At 46.3% G+C, this 22,488-nt stretch overlaps 1 protein-coding gene across 8 annotated transcripts in view; it reads right to left on the bottom strand.

Annotated features, from left to right (window-relative positions):
* Positions 1–22,488, bottom strand: part of LRRC18 (leucine rich repeat containing 18) — a 104,487-nt gene that overhangs the window by 27,035 nt on the left and 54,964 nt on the right. For 2 of the 8 annotated variants that reach the window (XM_063958584.1, XM_063958582.1), the window contains exon 2: positions 20,149–20,241. The exons of 4 other annotated variants lie outside the window; for them this stretch is intronic. Coding sequence is in view for 2 of the 4 variants with exons in the window: in XM_063958582.1 (XP_063814652.1) it covers positions 20,149–20,241 (93 nt within the window). In the remaining 2 variants the exon portion in view is untranslated. Of the gene's footprint in view, positions 1–20,148; positions 20,269–21,093; positions 21,170–22,488 lie in introns of those variants that run through there. 2 more of the 8 variants (XM_063958581.1, XM_063958588.1) reach the window with 2 other exon arrangements.

Below are 22,488 nucleotides of genomic sequence, written 5' to 3'. Positions count from 1 at the left end.
TACCTGGGGTAAAAATGTGGATTTCCCAGCCGTTGCCGTGGCCACCAGGTCTGTTAGACCTACCCCCAAATAACTCCTCCCTTTTATAAGGCGATACTTCCATATGCCTTTTGGAATCAGCATCACCTGACCACTGTCTTGTCCATAACCCTCTTCTGGCAGAAATGGACAGCGCACTTACTCTTGATGCCAGTCGGCAAATATCCCTCTGTGCATCACGCATATATAGAAATGCATCTTTTAAATGCTCTATAGTCAGTAATATACTGTCCCTATCTAGGGTATCAATATTGTCAGTCAGGGAATCCGACCAAGCCACCCCAGCACTGCACATCCAGGCTGAGGCGATTGCTGGTCGCAGTATCACACCCGTGTGAGTGTATATAAATTTTTAGGATATTTTCCTGCTTTCTGTCAGCAGGTTCCTTAAGGGCGGCCGTATCCGGGGACGGTAGTGCCACCTGTTTAGACAAGCGTGTGAGCGCTTTATCCAACCTAGGGGGTGTTTCCCAACGTGCCCTATCCTCTGGCGGGAAGGGGTATGATGCTAATAACTTTTTAGGAATTAACAGTTTTTATCGGAGGAAACCCACGCATCATCACACACTTCATTTAATTCCTCAGATGCAGGAAAAACTACAGGCAGTTTTTTCTCACCCAACATAATACCCTTTTTAGTGGTACTGGTATTATCAGAAATATGTAAAACATTTTCCATAGCCTCAATCATGTAACGTGTGGCCCTACTGGAAGTCACATTCGTCTCTTAATCGTCGACACTGGAGTCAGTATCTGTGTCGGCGTCTGTATCTGCCATCTGAGGTAACGGGCGTTTTAGAGCCCCTGATGGCTTTTGAGACACCTGGACAGGCACAGGCTGAGTAGCCGGCTGTCTCATGTCATCAATCTATTGTAAAGAGCTGACACTGTCACGTAATTCCTTCCATAAGCTCAGCCACTCAGGTGTCGACCCCCTAGGGGGTGACATCTCCATTACAGGCAATTGCTCCGCCTCCACACCATTTTCCTCCTCATACATGTCGACACAATCGTACCGACACACAGCACACACACAGGGAATGCTCTGATAGAGGACAGGACCCCACTAGCCCTTTGGGGAGACAGAGAGAGAGTATGCCAGCACACACCAGAGCGCTATATATATACAGGGATAACCTTATAGAAGTGTTTTTCCCCTTATAGCTGCTGTTTTATTAATACTGCGCCTAATTAGTGCCCCCCTCTCTTTTTTAACCCCTTTCTGTAGTGTAGTAACTGCAGGGGAGAGCCAGGGAGCTTCCCTCCAACGGAGCTGTGAGAGAAAATGGCGCCAGTGTGCTGAGGAGATAGGCTCCGCCCCTTTTTCGCGGACTTTTCTCCCGCATTTTTATGGATTCTGGCAGGGGTTAAAATACATCCATATAGCCCTGGGGGTTATATGTGATGTATGTTTGCCAGCCAAGGTGTTTTTATTGCTGCTCAGGGCGCCCCCCCCCCCAGCGCCCTGCACCCTCAGTGACTGCAGTGTGAGGTGTGTATGAGGAGCAATGGCGCACAGCTGCAGTGCTGTGCGCTACCTTGGTGAAGACTGATGTCTTCTGCCGCCGATTTTCCGGACCTCTTCTTGCTTCTGGCTCTGTAAGGGGGCCGGCGGCGCGGCTCTGGGACCGGACTCCGAGGCTGGGCCTGTGTTCGGTCCCTCTGGAGCTAATGGTGTCCGGTTCGCTTCTTCTCCCCTTAGTCCCTCGATGCAGTGAGCCTGTTGCCAGCAGGTCTCACTGAAAATAAAAAACCTAAAACTAAAGTTTCACTAAGAAGCTCAGGAGAGCCCCACTGTGCACCCTTCTCGGCCGGGCACAAAAATCTAACTGAGGCTTGGAGGAGGGTCATGGGGGGAGGAGCCAGTGCACACCAGGTAGTCCTAAAGCTTTACTTTTGTGCCCAGTCTCCTGCGGAGCCGCTATTCCCCATGGTCCTTACGGAGTTCCCAGCATCCACTAGGACGTCAGAGAAAATAAGAAAGGATAGCTCTCCCTATAAGAGCTATCCTTTGCTATAGAAGGACTTCCGGGTTGAGGACCCAGGAACCCTTCTTTGCACGTGCAGAGTGGTGCAGAGTGATGCAGCAGCCATGGGGGAGGGTTGGGTGAGTGCTGGGATTGGATTCCTCTCAGAGAAAATTGTGAAGAGATGTCCATAGGCTTCTACTGGGTAATGCCACATAAAGATGATGTAACCAACTGCATACAAGCTCTGGTATGCATCACATTCTGGAGGTAGGGTCACATGGAAAATGTGGCCAAGTTCCAAAATGGCAGTTTTGGGAATTTTGGCCACATTTTACCATTAGTACATATGGCCCAGTGTGAGGAAGGAGAAAGATTTGAATAAATAAATAAATAAATAAATAAATAGGATAAAATGTAGAGAGAAAATTGAGGGAAAGAGAAGGATGAATCAAAAGGTGAAAAGAAGGAACTTGTTTATGAGGACAGCACTAGTGATCCTTGGAGGAAAAAACTTCCTATCAGGAAAATGACAGAGCTGCTCCAATTCCACAAATAGCGTTCTGTAGCTAGGAAAAATAAGATTTTACTCACCGGTAAATCTATTTCTCGTAGTCCGTAGTGGATGCTGGGAACTCCGTAAGGACCATGGGGAATAGACGGGCTCCGCAGGAGACTGGGCACTCTAAAAGAAAGATTAGGTACTATCTGGTGTGCACTGGCTCCTCCCACTATGACCCTCCTCCAGACCTCAGTTAGGATACTGTGCCCGGAAGAGCTGACACAATAAGGAAGGATTTTGAATCCCGGGTAAGACTCATACCAGCCACACCAATCACACCGTATAACTCGTGATACTACACCCAGTTAACAGTATGAAATATAACTGAGCCTCTCAACAGATGGCTCAACAATAACCCTTAGTTAGGCAATAACTACATACAAGTATTGCAGACAATCCGCACTTGGGATGGGCGCCCAGCATCCACTACGGACTACGAGAAATAGATTTACCGGTGAGTAAAATCTTATTTTCTCTGACGTCCTAGTGGATGCTGGGAACTCCGTAAGGACCATGGGGATTATACCAAAGCTCCCAAACGGGCGGGAGAGTGCGGATGACTCTGCAGCACCGAATGAGAGAACTCAAGGTCCTCCTCAGCCAGGGTATCAATTTTGTAGAATTTAGCAAACGTGTTTGCCCCTGACCAAGTTGCAGCTCGGCAAAATTGTAAAGCCGAGACCCCTCGGGCAGCCGCCCAAGATGAGCCCACTTTCCTCGTGGAATGGGCTTTTACTGATTTAGGCTGCGGCAATCCAGCCGCAGAATGCTCCAGCTGAATTGTGCTACAAATTCAGCGAGCAATAGTCTGCTTAGAAGCAGGAGCACCTATTTTGTTGGGTGCCTACAGGATAAAAAGCGAGTCAGTTTTCCTGACTCCAGACGTCCTGGAAATATACATTTTTAAGGCCCTGACTACGTCCAGTAACTTGGAATCTTCCAAGTCCCTAGTAGCCGCAGGCACTACAATAGGTTGGTTCAAGTGAAAAGCTGATACCCCCTTAGGGAGAAACTGGGGACGAGTCCTCAATTCTGCCCTATCCATATGGAAAATCAGATAAGGGCTTTTACATGACAAAGCCGCCAATTCTGACACACGCCTGGCCGAAGCCAAGGCCAATAACATGACCACTTTCCACGTGAGATATTTCAAATCCACAGTTTTAAGTGGCTCAAACCAATGTGATTTTAAGAAACTCAACACCACGTTGAGATCCCAAGGTGCCACAGGAGGCACAAAAGGGGGCTGAATATGTAGCACTCCCTTTACAAATGTCTGAACTCCAGGCAGTGAAGCCAGTTCTTTCTGGAAGAAAATCGACAGAGCCGAAATCTGGACCTTAATGGAACCCAATTTTAGGCCCATAGTCACCCCTGACTGTAGGAAGTGCAGAAAACGACCCAGCTGAAATTCCTCTGTTGGGGCCTTCCTGGCCTCACACCACGCAACATATTTTCGCCAAATACGGTGATAATGGTTTGCGGTTACTTCTTTCCTGGCTTTTATCAGCGTAGGAATGACTTCTTCCGGAATGCCCTTTTCCTTTAGGATCCGGAATTCAACCGCCATGCCGTCAAACGCAGCCACGGTAAGTCTTGGAACAGACAGGGCCCCTGCTGTAGCAGATCCTGTCTGAGCGGTAGAGGCCATGGGTCCTCTGATATCATTTCTTGAAGTTCTGGGTACCAAGCTCTTCTTGGCCCATCCGGAACCACGAGTATCGTTCTTACTCCTCGTTTTCTTATTATTCTCAGTACCTTTGGTATGAGAGGCAGAGGAGGGAATACATAAACCGACTGGTACACCCACGGTGTCACTAGAACGTCCACAGCTATTGCCTGAGGGTCCCTTGACCTGGCGCAATATCTAGTTTTTTGTTTAGGCGGGACGCCATCATGTCCACCTGTGGCCTTTCCCAACGGTTTACCAACAGTTGGAAGACTTCTGGATGAAGTCCCCACTCTCCCGGGTGTAGGTCGTGTCTGCTGAGGAAGTCTGCTTCCCAGTTGTCCACTCCCGGAATGAACACTGCTGACAGTGCTAAGACGTGATTTTCCGCCCATCGGAGAATCCTTGTGGCTTCTGTCATCGCCATCTTGCTTCTTGTGCCGCCCTGTCGGTTTACATGGGCGACTGCCGTGATGTTGTCTGATTGGATCAGTACCGGCTGGTTTTGAAGCAGAGGCCTTGCCAGACTTAGGGCATTGTAAATGGCCCTCAGTTCCAGAATATTTATGTGTAGGGACGACTCCTGACTTGACCAAAGTCCTTGGAAATTTCTTCCCTGTGTGACTGCCCCCCAGCCTCGAAGGCTGGCATCCGTGGTTACCAGGACCCAGTCCTGTATGCCGAATCTGCGGCCCTCTTGAAGATGAGCACTCTGCAGCCACCACAGTAGAGATACCCTGGTCCTTGGAGACAGGGTTATCAGCCGATGCATCTGAAGATGCGATCCCGACCACTTGTCCAAGAGGTCCCACTGAAAGGTTCTTGCATGGAACCTGCCGAATGGAATTTTGCTTCGTAAGAAGCTACCATTTTTCCCAGGACTCGTGTGCAGTGATGCACCGCTACCTGTTTTGGTTTCAGGAGGTCTCTGACTAGAGATGACAGCTCCTTGGCTTTCTCCTGCGGGAGAAACACTTTTTTCTGTTCTGTGTCCAGAACCATCCCCAGGAACAGTAGGCGTGTGGTAGGAACCAGCTGTGACTTTGGAATGTATAGAATCCATCCGTGCTGTTGTAGCACTTCCCGAGATAGTGCTACTCCGACCAACAACTGCTCCTTGGACCTCGCCTTTATAAGGAGATCGTCCAAGTACGGGATAATTAAAACTCCCTTTTTTCGAAGGAGTATCATCATTTCTGCCATTACCTTGGTAAAGACCCTCGGTGCCGTGGACAGTCCAAACGGCAGTGTTTGGAATTGGTAATGGCATTCCTGTACCACAAATCTGAGGTACTCCTGGTGAGGATGGTAAATGGGGACATGTAGGTAAGCATCCTTGATGTCCAGGGATACCATGTAATCCCCCTCCTCCAGGCTTGCAATAACCGCCCTGAGCGATTCCATCTTGAACTTGAATTTTTTTATGTATGTGTTCAAGGATTTCAAATTTAAAATGGGTCTCACCGAACCGTCCGGTTTCGGTACCACAAACAGTGTGGAATAGTAACCCCGTCCTTGTTGAAGTAGGGGCACCTTGACTATCACCTGCTGGGAATACAGCTTGTGAATTGCCTCTAGCACAGCCTCCCTGCCTGAGGGAGTTGTCGGCAAGGCAGATTTGAGGAAACGGCGGGGGGGAGATGCCTCAAATTCCAGCTTGTACCCCTGAGATACTACTTGAAGGATCCAGGGATCCACCTGTGAGCGAGCCCACTGATCGCTGAAATTTTTGAGGCGGCCCCCCACCGTACCTGGCTACGCCTGTGGAGCCCCCGCGTCATGCGGTGGACTCAGAGGAAGCGGGGGAAGAATTTTGATTCTGGGAACTGGCTGACTGGTGCAGCTTTTTCCCTCTTCCCTCGTCTCTGTGCAGAAAGGAAGCGCCTTTGACCCGCTTGCTTTTCTGAAGCCGAAAGGACTGTACCTGATAATACAGTGCTTTCTTAGGCTGTGAGGAAACCTGAGGTAAAAAAATTTCTTCCCAGCTGTTGCTGTGGATACGAGGTCCCAGAGACCATCCCCAAACAATTCCTCACCCTTATAAGGCTCTATGTGCCTTTTAAAGTCAGAATCACCTGTCCAGTGTCGGGTCTCTAATACCCTCCTGACAGAATGGACATTGCATTAATTCTGGATGCCAGCCGGCAAAATATCCCTCTGTGCATCCCTCATATATAAGACGACGTCTTATGTTCGCAAAATAGTATCCCTGTTTGACAGGGTTACAGACCACGCTGCAGCAGCACTACCTGCAGGTCTCAGTCTAGTACCTGAGTGTGTAAATACAGACTTCAGGATAGCCTCCTGCTTTTTATCAGCAGGTACCTTCAAAGTGGCCGTATCCTAAGACGGCAGTGCCACCTTTTTTGACAAACGTGTGAGCGCCTTATCCACCCTAGGGGATATCTCCCAGCGTAACTTATCCTCTGGCGGGAAAGGGTACGCCATCAGTAACTTTTTAGAAATTACCAGTTTCTTATCGGGGGAACCCACGCTTTTTCACACTTCATTCACTCATTTGATGGGGGAACAAAACACTGCCTGCTTTTTCTCCCCAAACATAAAACCCTTTTTTAGTGGTACTTGGGTTAATGTCAGAAATGTGTAACACATTTTTTATTGCCGGGATCATGTAACGGATGTTCCTAGTGGATTGTGTATATGTCTCAACCTCGTCGACACTGGAGTCAGACTCCGTGTCGACATCTGTGTCTGCCATCTGAGGGAGCGGGCGTTTTTGAGCCCCTGATGGCCTTTGAGACGCCTGGGCAGGCGCGGGCTGAGAAGCCGGCTGTCCCATAGCTGTTACGTCATCCAGCCTTTTATGTAAGGAGTTGACACTGTCGGTTTATACCTTCCACCTATCCATCCACTCTGGTGTCGGCCCCACAGGGGACGACATCACATTTATCGGCATCTGCTCTGCCATCACATAAGCCTCCTCATCAAACGTGTCGACACAGCCGTACCGACACACCGCACACACACACAGGGAATGCTCTGACTGAGGACAGGACCCACACAGCCCTCTGGGGAGACAGAGATAGAGTATGCCAGCACACACCAGAGCGCTATATAATTTTGGGATTAACACTATATTGAGTGAATTTTTCCCAATAGCTGCTTGTATATACAATATTGCGCCTAAATTTTGTGCCCCCCCCCCCCTCTCTTTTTAACCCTTTGAGCCTGAAAACTACAGGGGAGAGCCTGGGGAGCTGTCTTCCAGCTGCACTGTGAAGAGAAAATGGCGCCAGTGTGCTGAGGGAGAAGCCCCGCCCCTTTTTCAACTGACTTTCTCCCGCTTTTTCTGGAATACTGGCAGGGGTAATTTTACATCTATATAGCCTGTAGGACTATATATGATGTAGATTTGCCAGCCAAGGTGTCATATATTGCCCTCAGTGCGCCCCCCCCCCGAGCGCCCTGCACCCTCAGTGACCGGAGTGTGAAGTGTGCATGAGGAGCAATGGCGCACAGCTACAGTGCTGTGCGCTACCTTGGTGAAGACCGAAGTCTTCTGCCGCCGATTTTCCGGACCTCTTCTTGCTTCTGGCTCTGTAAGGGGGACGGCGGCGCGGCTCCGGGAACGAACACCAAAGCCAGTTCCATGCGGTCGATCCCTCTGGAGCTAATGGTGTCCAGTAGCCTAAGAAGCCCAAGCTAGCTGCAAGCAGGTAGGTTCGCTTCTTCTCCCCTTAGTCCCTCGATGCAGTGAGCCTGTTGCCAGCAGGTCTCACTGTAAAATAAAAAACCTAAAATAAACTTTCTTTCTAGGAGCTCAGGAGAGCCCCTAGTGTGCATCCAGCTCGGCCGGGCACAGAAATCCAACTGAGGTCTGGAGGAGGGGCATAGAGGGAGGAGCCAGTGCACACCAGATAGTACCTAATCTTTCTTTTAGAGTGCCCAGTCTCCTGCAGAGCCCGTCTATTCCCCATGGTCCTTACGGAGTTCCCAGCATCCACTAGGACGTCAGAGAAAAACTAGTTACTATCAGGAGCAACTGAAACATCCTGAGAGAGACAGCAATTGTTACTGCAACATAGCTTAGCGAAAGGGAGCCCACTAATAAAGCAGATCATACCCCTGTCAATGTGAGACGTGTTTTAGCAATAAAGCTGAGACTTACTGCACCTCAGAGACTACCAGTGTCCACACACTCTTAAAGACCCAAACTGGAGACCAGGAGAGCAGAGAATTTGCTCAGCATAAGTCATTATCCTGTTGCTATATACAGTACATTGCTATAAAGTGGAATTGCATCATAGGATTTAGTGAAAGTTGCATGAGAAGGCTCTGATGGCATATACAGGGTATGTGGCAGGTTCTAATGGCATACAAAGAGCACATGCAGGGGTCTGATGGCCTGTACTGGGCATGTGGAGGGGAGTGGCAACATGCCCCTGTTTCCAGCAATGCAAATGCCCCAGCCCCCGTCTCTCCTCCCTGAACACCTCTGCCTGTTAATCCAGCGCATGCGCATTTTCCCGACCATCTGGAAACTGCAGGTTGGATCGCGATTGCAAACCAACCTGAATTAGGCGCATAGTTTGCAGAATGTGTTTTATTGTAACAGGGCTAATGGCAAAACACAATTGTACCCTGTCACCTACTGTATAATGTCCAGTCCAAAAAAAGCCCTGTACACACTGTGCGATCTCCCCTAATTAGCAATCAGTGCTATATCGCTGATTGCTAATTAGAGGAGATTGCCAGTGCATACACAATAAATTATATAGTTCAGTGACGTCATCCTCCGCATTCCCTGAACAAGCAGCTCAACGACATAGAGCTTCGCTATTATGTATATAGTCTAGTGCACAGGTTCTCAAACTCGGTCCTCAGGACCCCACACAGTGCATGTTTTGCAGGTCTCCTCACAGAATCGAAGTAAAATTATTAGCTCCACCTGTGGACCTTTTGAAATGTGCTAGTGAGTAATGAATACACCTGTGCTCCTACTGGGTTACCTGCAAAACATGCACTGTGTGGGGTCCTGAGGACCGAGTTTGAGAACCTGTGGTCTAGTGTCATCACCCAGCATGTACGGGGCTTAAGACTCAACATTCAATTTATAACTAAGAAGGACATTTACTACTAGTAAGAATTTTGGCTAGGTCGCTGGAAAAGAAAAAGCATCCCCTTGCTTAAATGAGTTAGCCAAAATCGACCATAGTCAAAATCGCTGGTAAAGTTAGTCAAAATCTCCTGCTGCCAGTTCAAGGGAAAACGCTTAGTAAGCAGTGATAAGAGCGGAGAAGTGAGCCAGTGGAGAAGTTGCCCCATCAATCAGATGTTCTGTATAATTTTATAGTATGCAAATTATAGATGTTACTTCAGTGCTGATTGGTTGCCACAGGCACTTCTCCACTGGCTCACTTCTCCGCTCTTATCACGGCTTAGTAAATATCCCCCTAAGGCTCCAAGATCTTGGGCTAGATGCATTATCGCTTGGAAGGTGCATACACACGGAGAGATTTTAACTATGAGAGATTTTGACTGAGCGTTTTCCCTTGAACTGGCAGCAGGAGATTTTGACTAACTTTACCAGCGATTTTGACTATGGGCGATTTTGGCTAACTCATTTAAGCAAGGGGATGCTTTTTCTTTTCCAGCGACCTAGCCAAAATTGACTTGCCTGCACAGTCTATTTTTAGCAGCAATAGCGACCTGGCGGGGACGTGCATCGCTATCGCTGGCTGTGTACACACAGAGCGATATGCACTAACTTTCTGAGCGATTTTGATTGTATGGACCTGGAGAGTGATAAAATGGAAAGTGACCAGCTGACCAGCTCCTAACTGTCATTTTTCAAAAAGGGCCTGTGACATGGCAGTTAGGAGCTGTTGGCTGGTACTTTTTCCCTCTCCATTTTATCACTCTCCAAGCGATAATGAATCTAGCATCTTTATTTCTCTAACGTCCTAAGTGGATGCTGGGGACTCCGTAAGGACCATGGGGAATAGCGGCTCCGCAGGAGACTGGGCACATCTAAAGAAAGCTTTAGGACTATCTGGTGTGCACTGGCTCCTCCCCCTATGACCCTCCACCAAGCCTCAGTTAGATCTTTGTGCCCGAACGAGAAGGGTGCACACTAGGGGCTCTCCTGAGCTTCTTAGTGAAAGTTTTAGTTTAGGTTTTTTATTTTCAGTGAGACCTGCTGGCAACAGGCTCATTGCATCGAGGGACTAAGGGGAGAAGAAGCGAACTCACCTGCGTGCAGAGTGGATTGGGCTTCTTAGGCTACTGGACATTAGCTCCAGAGGGACGATCACAGGCCCAGCCATGGATGGGTCCCAGAGCCGCGCCGCCGGCCCCCTTACAGAGCCAGAAGACAGAAGAGGTCCGGAAAATCGGCGGCAGAAGACATCCTGTCTTCACCAAGGTAGCGCACAGCACTGCAGCTGTGCGCCATTGCTCCTCAGCACACTTCACACTTCGGTCACTGAGGGTGCAGGGCGCTAGGGGGGGGCGCCCTGAGCAGCAATAAAAACACCTTGGCTGGCGAAAATACATCACATATAGCCCCCAGGGCTATATGGATGAATTTTAACCCCTGCCAGAATCCATAAAAAAGCAGGAGAAAAGTCCGCGAAAAAGGGGCGGAGCCTATCTCCTCAGCACACTGGCGCCATTTTCCCTCACAGCTCCGTTGGAGGGAAGCTCCCCTGGCTCTCCCCTGCAGTCACTACACTACAGAAAGGGTTAAAAAAAGAGAGGGGGGCACTAATTAGGCGCAGTATTAACAATACAGCAGCTATAAGGGGAAAAACACTTATATAAGGTTATCCCTGTATATATATAGCGCTTTGGTGTGTGCTGGCAAACTCTCCCTCTGTCTCCCCAAAGGGCTAGTGGGGTCCTGTCCTCTATCAGAGCATTCCCTGTGTGTGTGCTGTATGTCGGTACGTTTGTGTCGACATGTATGAGGAGAAAAATGATGTGGAGACGGAGCAGATTGCCTGTAATAGTGATGTCACCCCCTAGGGGGTCGACACCTGAGTGGATGAACTGTTGGAAGGAATTACGTGACAGTGTCAGCTCTGTATAAAAGACAGTGGTTGACATGAGACAGCCGGCTACTCAGCTTGTGCCTGTCCAGACGTCTCATAGGCCGTCAGGGGCTCTAAAGCGCCCGTTACCTCAGATGGCAGATATAGACGCCGACACGGATACTGACTCCAGTGTCGACGGTGAAGAGACAAATGTGACTTCCAGTAGGGCCACACGTTACATGATTGAGGCAATGAAAAATGCTTTACACATTTCTGATAATACGAGTACCACCAAAAAGGGGTATTATGTTCGGTGAGGAAAAACTACCTGTAGTTTTCCTGAATCTGAGAAATTAAATGAGGTGTGTGATGATGCGTGGTTTTCCCCCGATAACAACTGATAATTTCTAAAATGTTATTGGCATTATATCCTTTCCCGCCAGAGGTTAGGGTGCGTTGGGAAACACCCCCTAGGGTGGATAAAGCGCTCACACGCTTGTAAGGGCTCTACCCTCTCCTGAGATGGCCGCCCTTAAGGATCCTGCTGATAGAAAGCAGGAGGGTATCCTAAAATGTATTTACACACATACTGGTGTTATACTGCGACCAGCAATCGCCTCAGCCTGGATGTGGTCGGATTCCCTGACTGAAAATATTGATACCCTAGATAGGGACAGTATATTTTGCCTATAGAGCATTTAAAAGATGCATTTCTATATATGCGTGATGCACAGCGGAATATTTGCCGACTGGCATCAAGTCTAAGTGCGTTGTCCATTTCTACCAGTAGAGGGTTATGGACACGTCAGTGGTCAGGTGATGCGTATTCCAAACGGCATTTGGAAGTATTGCCTTAATAAGGGGAGGAGTTATTTGGGGTCGGTCTTTCAGACCTGGTGGCCACGGCAACAGCTGGGAAATCCACGTTTGTACCCCAGGTCGCCTCTCAACATGATCATGACCATTATCAGGCGCAGTCTTTTCGTGGACAAGCGGGCAAAATGTTCCTCATTTCTGCCCCGTGACAGAGGGAGAGGAAAAAGGCTGCAGAAATCAGCCAGTTCCCAGGAACAGAAACCCTCTCCCGCCTCTGCCAAGCCCTCAGTATGACGCTGGGGCTTTACAAGCAGAATCAGGCACGGTGGGGGGCCCGTCTCAATGAATTTCAGCGCGCAGTGGGCTCACTCGCAAGTAGACCCCTGGATCCTTCAGGTGATATCTCAGGGGTACAAATTAGAATTCGAGACGTCTCCCCCTCGCCGTTTTCCTAAAGTCGGCTTTACCGATGTCTCCTTCTGACAGGGAGACAGTTTTGGAAGCCATTCACAAGCTGTATTCCCAGCAGGTGATAATCAAGGTACCCCTCCTGCAACAGGGAACGGGGTATTATTCCACACTGTTGTGGTACCGAAGCCGGACGGCTCGGTGAGACCGATTCTAAATCTAAAATCTTTGAACACTTACATACAGAGGTTCAAATTCAAGATTGAGTCACTCAGAGCAGTGATTGCGAACCTGGAAGAAGGGGACTACATGATGTCTCGGGACATCAAGGATGCTTACCTTCATGTCAAAATTTACCCTTCTCACCAAGGGTACCTCAGGTTTATGGTACAGAACTGTCACTATCAGTTCAGACGCTGCCGTATGGATGGTCCACGGCACCCCGGGTCTTTACCAAGGTAATGGCCGAAATGATGATATTCCTTCGAATGAAGGGAATTTTAGTTATCCCTTACTTGGACGATTCCCTGATAAGGGTAAGATCCAGGGAACAGTTGGAGGTCGGTGTAGCACTATCTCAGGTAGTGTTGCGGCAGCACGATTGGATTCTCAATATTCCAAAATCGCAGCTGGTTCCGACGACTTGTCTTCTGTTCCTAGGGATGATCCTGGACACAGTCCAGAAAAAGGTGTTTCTCCCGGAGGGGAAAGCCAGGGAGTTATCCGAGCTAGTCAGGAAACTCCTAAAACCGAGCCAAGTCTCAGTGCATCAATGCACAAGGGTTCTGGGTAAAAGGGTGGCTTCCTACGAAGCAATCCCATTCGGCAGATTCCACGCAAGAACTTTCCAGTGGGACCTGCTGGACAAATGGTCCGGGTCGCATCTTCAGATGCATCAGCGGATAACCCTGTCACCAAGGACAAGGGTGTCCCTCCTGTGGTGGTTGCAGAGTGCTCATCTTCTAGAGGGCCGCAGATTCGGCATTCAGGACTGGGTCCTGGTGACCACGGATGCCAGCCTGCGAGGCTGGGGAGCAGTCACACAGGGAAGGAATATCCAGGGCTTATGGTCAAGCCTGGAGACATCACTTCACATAAATATCCTGAAGCTAAGGGCCATTTACAATGCTCTAAGCTTAGCAAGACCTCTGCTTCAAGGTCAGCCGGTGTTGATCCAGTCGGACAACATCACGGCAGTCACCCACGTAAACAGACAGGGTGGCACAAGAAGCAGGAGGGCAATGGCAGAAGCTGCAAGGATTCTTCGCTGGGCGGAAAATCATGTGATAGCACTGTCAGCAGTATTCATTCCGGGAGTGGACAACTTGGAAGCAGACTTCCTCAGCAGGCACGACCTCCACCCGGGAGAGTGGGGACTTCACCCAGAAGTCTTCCACATGATTATAAACCGTTGGGAAAAACTTGACAGGTATTGCGCCAGGTCAAGGGACCCTCAGGCAATAGCTGTAGACGCTCTGGTAACACCGTGGGTGTACAAGTCAGTGTATGTGTTCCCTCCTCTGCCTCTCATACCCAAGGTACTGAGATTGATAAGATGGAGAGGAGTAAGCACTATATTCGTGGCTCCGGATTGGCCAAGAAGGACTTGGTAACCGGAACTTCAAGAGATGCTCACGGAGGATCCGTGGCCTCTACCTCTAAGAAGGGACCTGCTCCAACAAGGACCCTGTCTGTTCCAAGACTTACCGCGGCTGCGTTTGACGGCATGGCGGTTGAACGCCGGATCCTGAAGGAAAAAAGGCATTCCGGATGAAGTCATCCCTATCCTGATCAAAGCCAGGAAGGATGTAACCGCAAAACATTATCACCGCATTTGGCGAAAATATGTTGCGTGGTGCGAGGCCAGTAAGGCCCGACGGAGGAAATTCAACTGGGTCGATTCCTACATTTCCTGCAAACAGGAGTGTCTATGGGCCTGAAATTGGGGTCCATTAAGGTTCAAATTTCGGCCCTGTCAATTTTCTTCCAAAAAGAACTAGCTTTAGTCCCTGAAGTTCAGACGTTTGTAAAAGGGGTACTGCATATACAGCCTCCTTTTGGGCCTCCAGTGGCACTTTGGGATCTCAATGTAGTTTTTTGGGTTCCAAAAGTCACATTGGTTTGAACCACTTAAATCTGTGGAGTTAAAATATCTCACATGGAAAGTGGTCATGCTGTTGGCCCTGGCCTGGGCCAGGCGCGTGTCAGAATTGGCGGCTTTATCCTGTAAAAGCCCTTATCTGATTTTCCATTCGGACAGGGCGGAATTGAGGACTCGTCCTCAGTTTCTCCCTAAGGTGGTTTCAGCGTTTCACCTGAACCAACCTATTGTGGTGCCTGCGGCTACTAGGGACTTGGAGGACTCCAAGTTGCTAGACGTTGTTAGGGCCCTGAAAATATATGTTTCCAGGACGGCTGGAGTCAGAAAATCTGACTCGCTGTTTATCCTGTATGCACCCAACAAGCTGGGTGCTCCTGCTTCTAAGCAGACTATTGCTCGTTGGATGTGTAGTACAATTCAGCTTGCACATTCTGTGGCAGACCTGCCACAGCCAAAAATCTGTAAATGCCTACTCCACAAGGAAGGTGGGCTCATCTTGGGCGGCTGCCCGAGGGGTCTCGGCTTTACAACTTTGCCGAGCAGCTACTTGGTCAGGAGCAAATACGTTTGTAAAATTCTACAAAATTGATACCCTGGCTGAGGAGGACCTGGAGTTCTCTCAATTGGTGCTGCAGAGTCATCCGCACTCTCCCGCCCGTTTGTGAGCTTTGGTATAATCCCCATGGTCCTTACGGAGTCCCCAGCATCCACTTAGGACGTTAGAGAAAATAAGAATTTACTTACCGATAATTCTATTTCTCGTAGTCCGTAGTGGATGCTGGGCGCCCATCCCAAGTGCGGATTGTCTGCAATACTGGTACATAGTTATTGTTACCAAAAAATCGGGTTATTGCTGTAGTGAGCCATCTTTTCAGAGGCTCCTCTGTTATCATGCTGTTAACTGGGTTCAGATCACAGGTTGTACGGTGTGATTGGTGTGGCTGGTATGAGTCTTACCCGGGATTCAAAATCCTTCCTTATTGTGTACGCTCGTCCGGGCACAGTATCCTAACTGAGGCTTGGAGGAGGGTCATAGGGGGAGGAGCCAGTGCACACCAGATAGTCCTAAAGCTTTCTTTAGATGTGCCCAGTCTCCTGCGGAGCCGCTATTCCCCATGGTCCTTACGGAGTCCCCAGCATCCACTACGGACTACGAGAAATAGAATTATCGGTAAGTAAATTCTTATTTTAAGCTCACATAGTACATGCACGGCATACACAATGGAATAAAACTGCAAATAGAAATGTGCATTTTGCACATACTGTGGTTACATAACCCTAAGAGTTAATGAATCACTTATTATTATTATTATTATTAATATTATTATTATTATTATTATTATTATTATATGTGTCAATTTTGGTATATGTTAATAACATTTTTTTTATTGCTACCTCCTCTATTATTTTAAAACTATTGAAAGCAATCATGCCCACTAAACTAAAGATTTTAAATACTGTCAGATGGATTCAGTATGATTTACCAGCGTCCGGCATGCCGGCTGTCAATATACCGACAGCGGAATCTCTGCCGCCAGTATGCCGGCAGTGGGGTGAGCACAAAGAGTCCCCTTGCATGCTCGCTGTGCTCACTACTCTGTGGGCTCAGTGGCTCACCACAGGATCTTTCCCACTCTATGAGTGTCGTGGACATCCACGAGTGGGAATAGTCCTGTAGCGCCGGTATTCCAGCTGGCGGCACTGACAGTTATCGGGATTCCGGCGTCGGTATCCTGACCGCCGGGATCCTGAAAGCCGGCAAATTAAATGTATCACTGTCAGATAAACTAGAAATGTATTTTGACAATTCCAACTACAATTGGATAAGCTGGTAAGCAGACAAAGAGGTGACACAGCCTCTAAACTGAGGGTCTTTACAGTGCTCCACCTGAATAGATATATGCCTGAGCCAAGCATCCTCACATATAGCATACTGAGTACTTACATCACCCTCAGGGTGTTAAGAGAGATCATTAATCATCTAGCAGACAGTAGCGAGTAGAGAGTGATTTAGAGCGGTAAGCATAAACCCTGTAAATAATACACATACGCATTTTTGCATTCAACACTTGGCTAGTGTATTAAATGAATGCCAGTGCCTCATGTCCTGCATCCCAGGACTGTGACTGCAATCACCAAACATGTAGAGCAATTTCATAGACTAGAGCATAATACAGGCATGCCATCACAATTCCACTGTGTTAGAAGCCTGGTATTAGGCTCTCGTGCAGAAGCCACAAAACAAACATCCATTTAAAAAAATAGTTTAAAATAGAGGAAACAAAGGTTAAATATGTTGCAGAGGCAAAAAAATGCTGCATTTAATTAAATCACTTTTTACTGTATAACAAATTTCGCTTGCCATTTTGATATAGAGATAGCTATCAGAGGATTGTGACATTACATGTATTGCGGTAATCTTTGATACATAGGCTTCCAGGGTCAGTAAATAAATAGGGAGAAGCCCTACTTGTTGCTGAATTTAAAGGCCTTCTCCTTATGATAAACAGACCCCTCAATCTCAGCTTTTTTTTTGTTACAGCAGCCAAATTTCCTTATTAGCATAGTCAATGTTAATAATCCAGACTGCAATGGATTCTGATTCTGTATGTTAATGTCCCGCTATATACTAAATTTAGCTTGCAGGGACAGTGGTATAACTAACACTGTCCCCGCAAGTTACTTCCCTGGCATTTTGGAGGAGTCATTCACAATTGTGAAAGTCACCTCCAGTAGAATCTGACCCTGCGCATGCACAAATGTCAGTTTCTGCCACAGGATGGAGGCTGTATGAGAGCAATCGGAAGATCTCTCTCCTGAAGTAAGCCTTCATGGCAGGTGTGTAGCCAGAACTTTGTGGGCCCCATATAAACATATTGAGGAGGCTCTATCTCAATGATTCTTGAGAGACACCTCTCCTCAGCACTTCTTCATTTTATGCCCCATAATAGTGCCCTAGTTAATAAAATATTATGCCCCATAGTAGTGCCCCAGTTTATTTTATGAACCATCTTAGTTTGCTAGTTGACAATATGTCACATTGTAGGACTGCCAATACATATTATGCCACACAGTGTCCCCAATTCACATGCTATACAGTGTCCCTGTTCATACTTTGCCACAATAGAGTGCCCTCCATTTGATATTGTGCCACATTGCAGTGGCCCAGTTCTCATTATGTAACATTATAGTGCCCTCCACATATACAATGAGCAGATCAGACTATGAAATATTACAGTGCCCTCCAGTTCATATAATGCCACATTATAGTGCCCCCTTGCCATTATAACGTTCACTACACACAACAGTCACTGAAGGCTGGGCAAAGGATCAGACCCAGTTGCTTAGCAGGCAAATCTGGGAAATTGTTACGCCAATACTCTATGGGCTTGAAGCAGTTTACGACATCTGAAGACAGTGTAAGCTAATCAGGCCATACTGCTCTTTAGGTGTATGAAGATGGCTGAAGGTGTCGGTGAATAGGTTGAGTTCGGTAACCCTTTCATAAATGGCAAGAAGCACTGAAGAGACAGTTTTCTGGAGGTATGGTTGGAAAATAGTCTCTTTGTTCATAAACAGGCCAATTATTTTGTAAAAAGAACAAAAATATGAATAAAAGTGACAAAAATATGAAATAACTGTACTCTCTAAGTTACTGTCAGTACTGATGTAGAGATGTTTTGAATGGAGTAATCCTTAAAATATGTTTATGTTGAACAGTTTAATCATTTAAACATTAAAAATTAGCAATGGATAATGTCAATGTTAAGGGCCACATACACTACAGCGGCATGTCCGACCCTCATGTTGCATAAGATTTCCCCTGAATCACCCTGGCAGCCTTCCGGGCGGCAGGATCGCATAAGATACATTGTATGCGGTCCTTTTGCATAAGATGTATCTTATGCGATCCCAGCCATGCCGGTGGGATCCGAGATATCGCGAGTGCAGCACTAACGACCTAGGGGCTCCGATCCGATGCTCACGGGACCGCGCATCGGATCGGATCAGATGTAAAACACATCCAATTTTCTACTTTCCATCCGATTTATCCACCCGAAAGGTTGAAATTGGATGAAATCGGGTATTATCGTTGTAGTGCATGGGGCCCTTTAGATTTGTATTTTCAGAAATTTCTAAATTTATTCTTTTGTCACCTTAGGAACAGTGCATGAGAGGTTGCTGTTTGTTTAAGGCATTCTTCTCTGCAATTAAATAGTTAAGTGTAACAGAACTATACTAAGCTTTTAATAATTGCTCTGGGCTCCAGAACCATACTTGCCTACTTTTGAAAAAGCATTTCAGGGAGATTGTGAAAGTAACACCTATCAGTGCGTACGTGTACTGCTACATCTGAGAGGCGTGTCATAAAACTGACTGACAACCAAATGTAAATGAGCCCCAAAGTTAGTAAGATCTACTTGTTGAAGAAAAGACACTGATATTTTTTAGGAATTGTCTGTGTATTGTGTTTTAGAAGAGCTTCCATATACTGTAAGTGGCCAAGAGAAACCTTATTTAAAATGCATGTAGCCATAGGGATCATTGTGCCTTATAACAATGCCGGGAAAAGGCACTGATGAACTCATTTGAATGTATGTATCTCTGATTTATTTTTATACCCCAAGAATGTAAAGTGAAATCAGGGAGATTGCTGGTCTTTTCAGGGAGGGAGATTGCTACTATTTCAGGGAGTCTCCTGCAGAATGAGGGAGGGTAGGCAACTCTGCTCCAGAACATATATAGTGAACTGTGCTGGGCAGATGCATATTAAGTTTAAAGTGACACTCCTCCACTTGTGATATAGTCCTGATTTACATTTTAAAGGAAGAAATGCAGTACATTATAAATGCAGTTGCCACAGAGACCAAATCAACATTTATTACATACTGATCAGCTTTTACAGTGGGATATTACGCTGCTATCCACAAGCAAAACCACCAATACTGTGATTATTAGTTGAAGTTAAAGACATTTTTTGAAAATCAAATTCATCTCAGGAGGGTGAAAAACATGCATTTAGAAACATGCATTTGCAGACTGCATTAAGCTGAATTGTAACAGTAGGAAGTAGAGTAGTATAACGCCCTTACTGCTTACTTGCCAACTCGCCCTGAATGTCAGGGAGACTCCCTGAAAAAGTATCAATCTTCCTGACTCCCTGAAGAGTTTAGCAATATCCTTGATTGCACCTTGCCCCCATTATGTATCTGTTATATACTTAAAAAAAAAAAAAAAAGCAGAAATATTGGGTTAATTTCCCTGCATTAGTTATAAGGAACTATAGCTACGTTCATTTTCAAATTAGGATTTCCATGGCCACTTGAGAGTATATAGCCCAACTCTAACTGCCTAGGGGCTCGTTTACGTTTGGATATAAGGTATTTTGTGACACACCTCTCAGGCAGTGTACATCCACTTTAATGCTGCTCTCATAGGTGTTGTTTTCACATTCTCCTGGAAATGCTTTTCAAAAGGAAGACAAGTATGCCTTACTGACCTGTACATTTACTTGGTAATAGTAAAGATTTCAATATCATGCAGAAAACAGATAAAATCAACAGCAGTTATTTCATCACCATTATCTCTACCTTGTTCTCGCACTTCCTTTCCCCAGGTAAAGTAGCTGCAGAATACAGATCTCTTTCTTAGCACTATACTTGTGCCTGACTCTGTAGCAATGTCTGTAACCAAGTAACAGGTTTGGAACACTGATAACAAAAAGCAATAAATAAATAGTGTTGAGAGAGGACTTGAGGAAACGTGCACGTTTCCCATACTCCCAGCTTGTGCATAATACAACCCCAAGGGGCACCACTGTGATCTAGCAATAGCCCTAGGGTGACATCATAACAATATTTTCTGCCACATACTCTTTGGTCATTGCTTGTAATGCATTACTGAAATTAATAACAATTTAGAGGTACATGAATAACATAGGACTGCTAATGTATCAGACAGTAACTTTTTGTTAAAATATAGTAGCTGTAAATTTCCAGATGTTTAATTCCCTTTTTCTTTCATTATCAACAAGTTCTAGATGAATAGTGTATATTCTGAGAGGTTTAAGTAGTCTATGGCCTCGAAAGTGTGTGTGTGTGTGTGTGTGTGTGTGTGTGGGGGGGGGGGGGGGGGGGAAGGGGGGAGGTTGTACACACCTTGCCCTTAGCCTGCACACACTGATGCGGAATTAGGGGCCTATTTATAAAATTGTCCTGAAAAGACAGATTTTTTTTTCTACCCATTCATTGCAGAAGAATACAGTGATATTTACTTCCCTCGCGACACTGGCTGGTAGAGGTAAAAGTAGTTTAACTGATTTCCAGGCTAATTAGGTGTCAAAGTGCGCATGTGTAAGAAGGCATATTGATATTTTTACAAAGAAAATAAATAAAAATATATAAAAAAATAAAATAATGAAAAACATTAAAATAAGAAAAGAAAAATTATTTACTTGATTAATAAAGCATGTCTCCATGTAGGCACCCCCCAGCTAGCAGTATACTGAGAAGGCAATAGCACTAAAGGACAGGTACCTTTACAGTCCATGAAAATTATGAGGTATAGAGATTACCCATATTATTGGATATACAGTATCTATCTCAAGACAGCTCCTGTGGTGGCCATCGGGCTGTGGAATGACAAATAGAATCCCCAAATCCTTTAAAAACTGATGTCAATCCTTATAGAGAAGGGTTGGAGTTGGAAAGGGTAGGAGCAATAAAATAGGAGAGATTCTGGTAACAAGTGACTTCAAATGACAGCACAATAAACATTATAAGATAGAACTTTAAAATCCTTCAGGTAGTTTTCAGGGTATGGTTGTCTATACAGCAATCAGTGGCCAGGATGCTGTGAGCCAAAGTTCACCCCCAAGTAAATTTGAAAGTTACAGGATTCTTATTTCAGTATTCAGGCTGCCAGTATGCAACTACTGTATGTTCTCTTTCTTTGTGCATTTCCAAAGTCTATGTGAACCTTTGTCTGACTTCCACAAGACCCGCCTGCTATTTTGCAGTCTTTTCTGCTCTGTTGCTATAAACACTGGTTGTCAAGACAAGAGGCTCTTTCAGAAGTGTAAATGCAATGTGATTGTAATCACTGTCATTTAAATAACCACGCGTATTTTCCTCATTTCTCTCATAGCATAGAATAACATACAGGCAGAAGTGTGTACATTGGTACTGTAGATGCATTTTTATCCATGCCATGATCAACACTTCTGTACTTGTCCCATTTTTATAGTTATTATAATAATGTGTCTGTTTCACCTGAATTTACTTATTATTTCCTTAAGTTCATTTTGATTGTGATTTGTTATATTGGTTTATGTGTCATTTGACCAGGCAGATGTGATGTTTCCATTAGTCATCTTTGTTAAAAGGTTAAGTGGGCCTCAAAATAATTACTTCTATATTTAAACAAAGGCTGGTATACAAACAGTGGAACATTGAGCTGTTGCAGTACTGTACATCTCATTTCTACTGTTTTGCTGGCTGCAGGGACTGACAGGATTCAGGTAACAGTACTGTGCATCCAAACAGAAGAGAAACCGATACCCCTTTCAGGCATCCTACAAAATCCCGGGTTCTTGCACATGAACACACATCAACCCAGGATTTTGTTATGTCTGAAATGCACGTTCTCAGTTCGACAACCCTGCAATTGACCTGAGTTTTTACTGGATCTTTCGTCCCGGGTAAAAAACCCGGGTTAAGTGTGAATAGTGCGACCCGGGAATTTACTGCCAGGTTGCACCTAGATGCCTCTGATTGGTGTTTACTGCCTGAAGGGGGTGGGACTGCCTGAAGGGGGCGTGCGCCAGCTGCTGCTATCCATGCTGCAGTGTGTAGTAGAATTAGCCGGCTCAGCCTAGCACCAGAGACATCACCGTTGTGGTGAGGTCTGGTGGCTGGTGTGTAACATGTGTG

This window comes from Pseudophryne corroboree, chromosome 3 (genome assembly GCF_028390025.1).
Source record: "Pseudophryne corroboree isolate aPseCor3 chromosome 3, aPseCor3.hap2, whole genome shotgun sequence".
In the NCBI taxonomy this organism is placed as follows: domain Eukaryota; kingdom Metazoa; phylum Chordata; class Amphibia; order Anura; family Myobatrachidae; genus Pseudophryne; species Pseudophryne corroboree.
The sequence above is the reverse complement of the archived record's forward strand: the minus strand, read 5'-3'. Positions and strand labels throughout refer to the sequence as shown.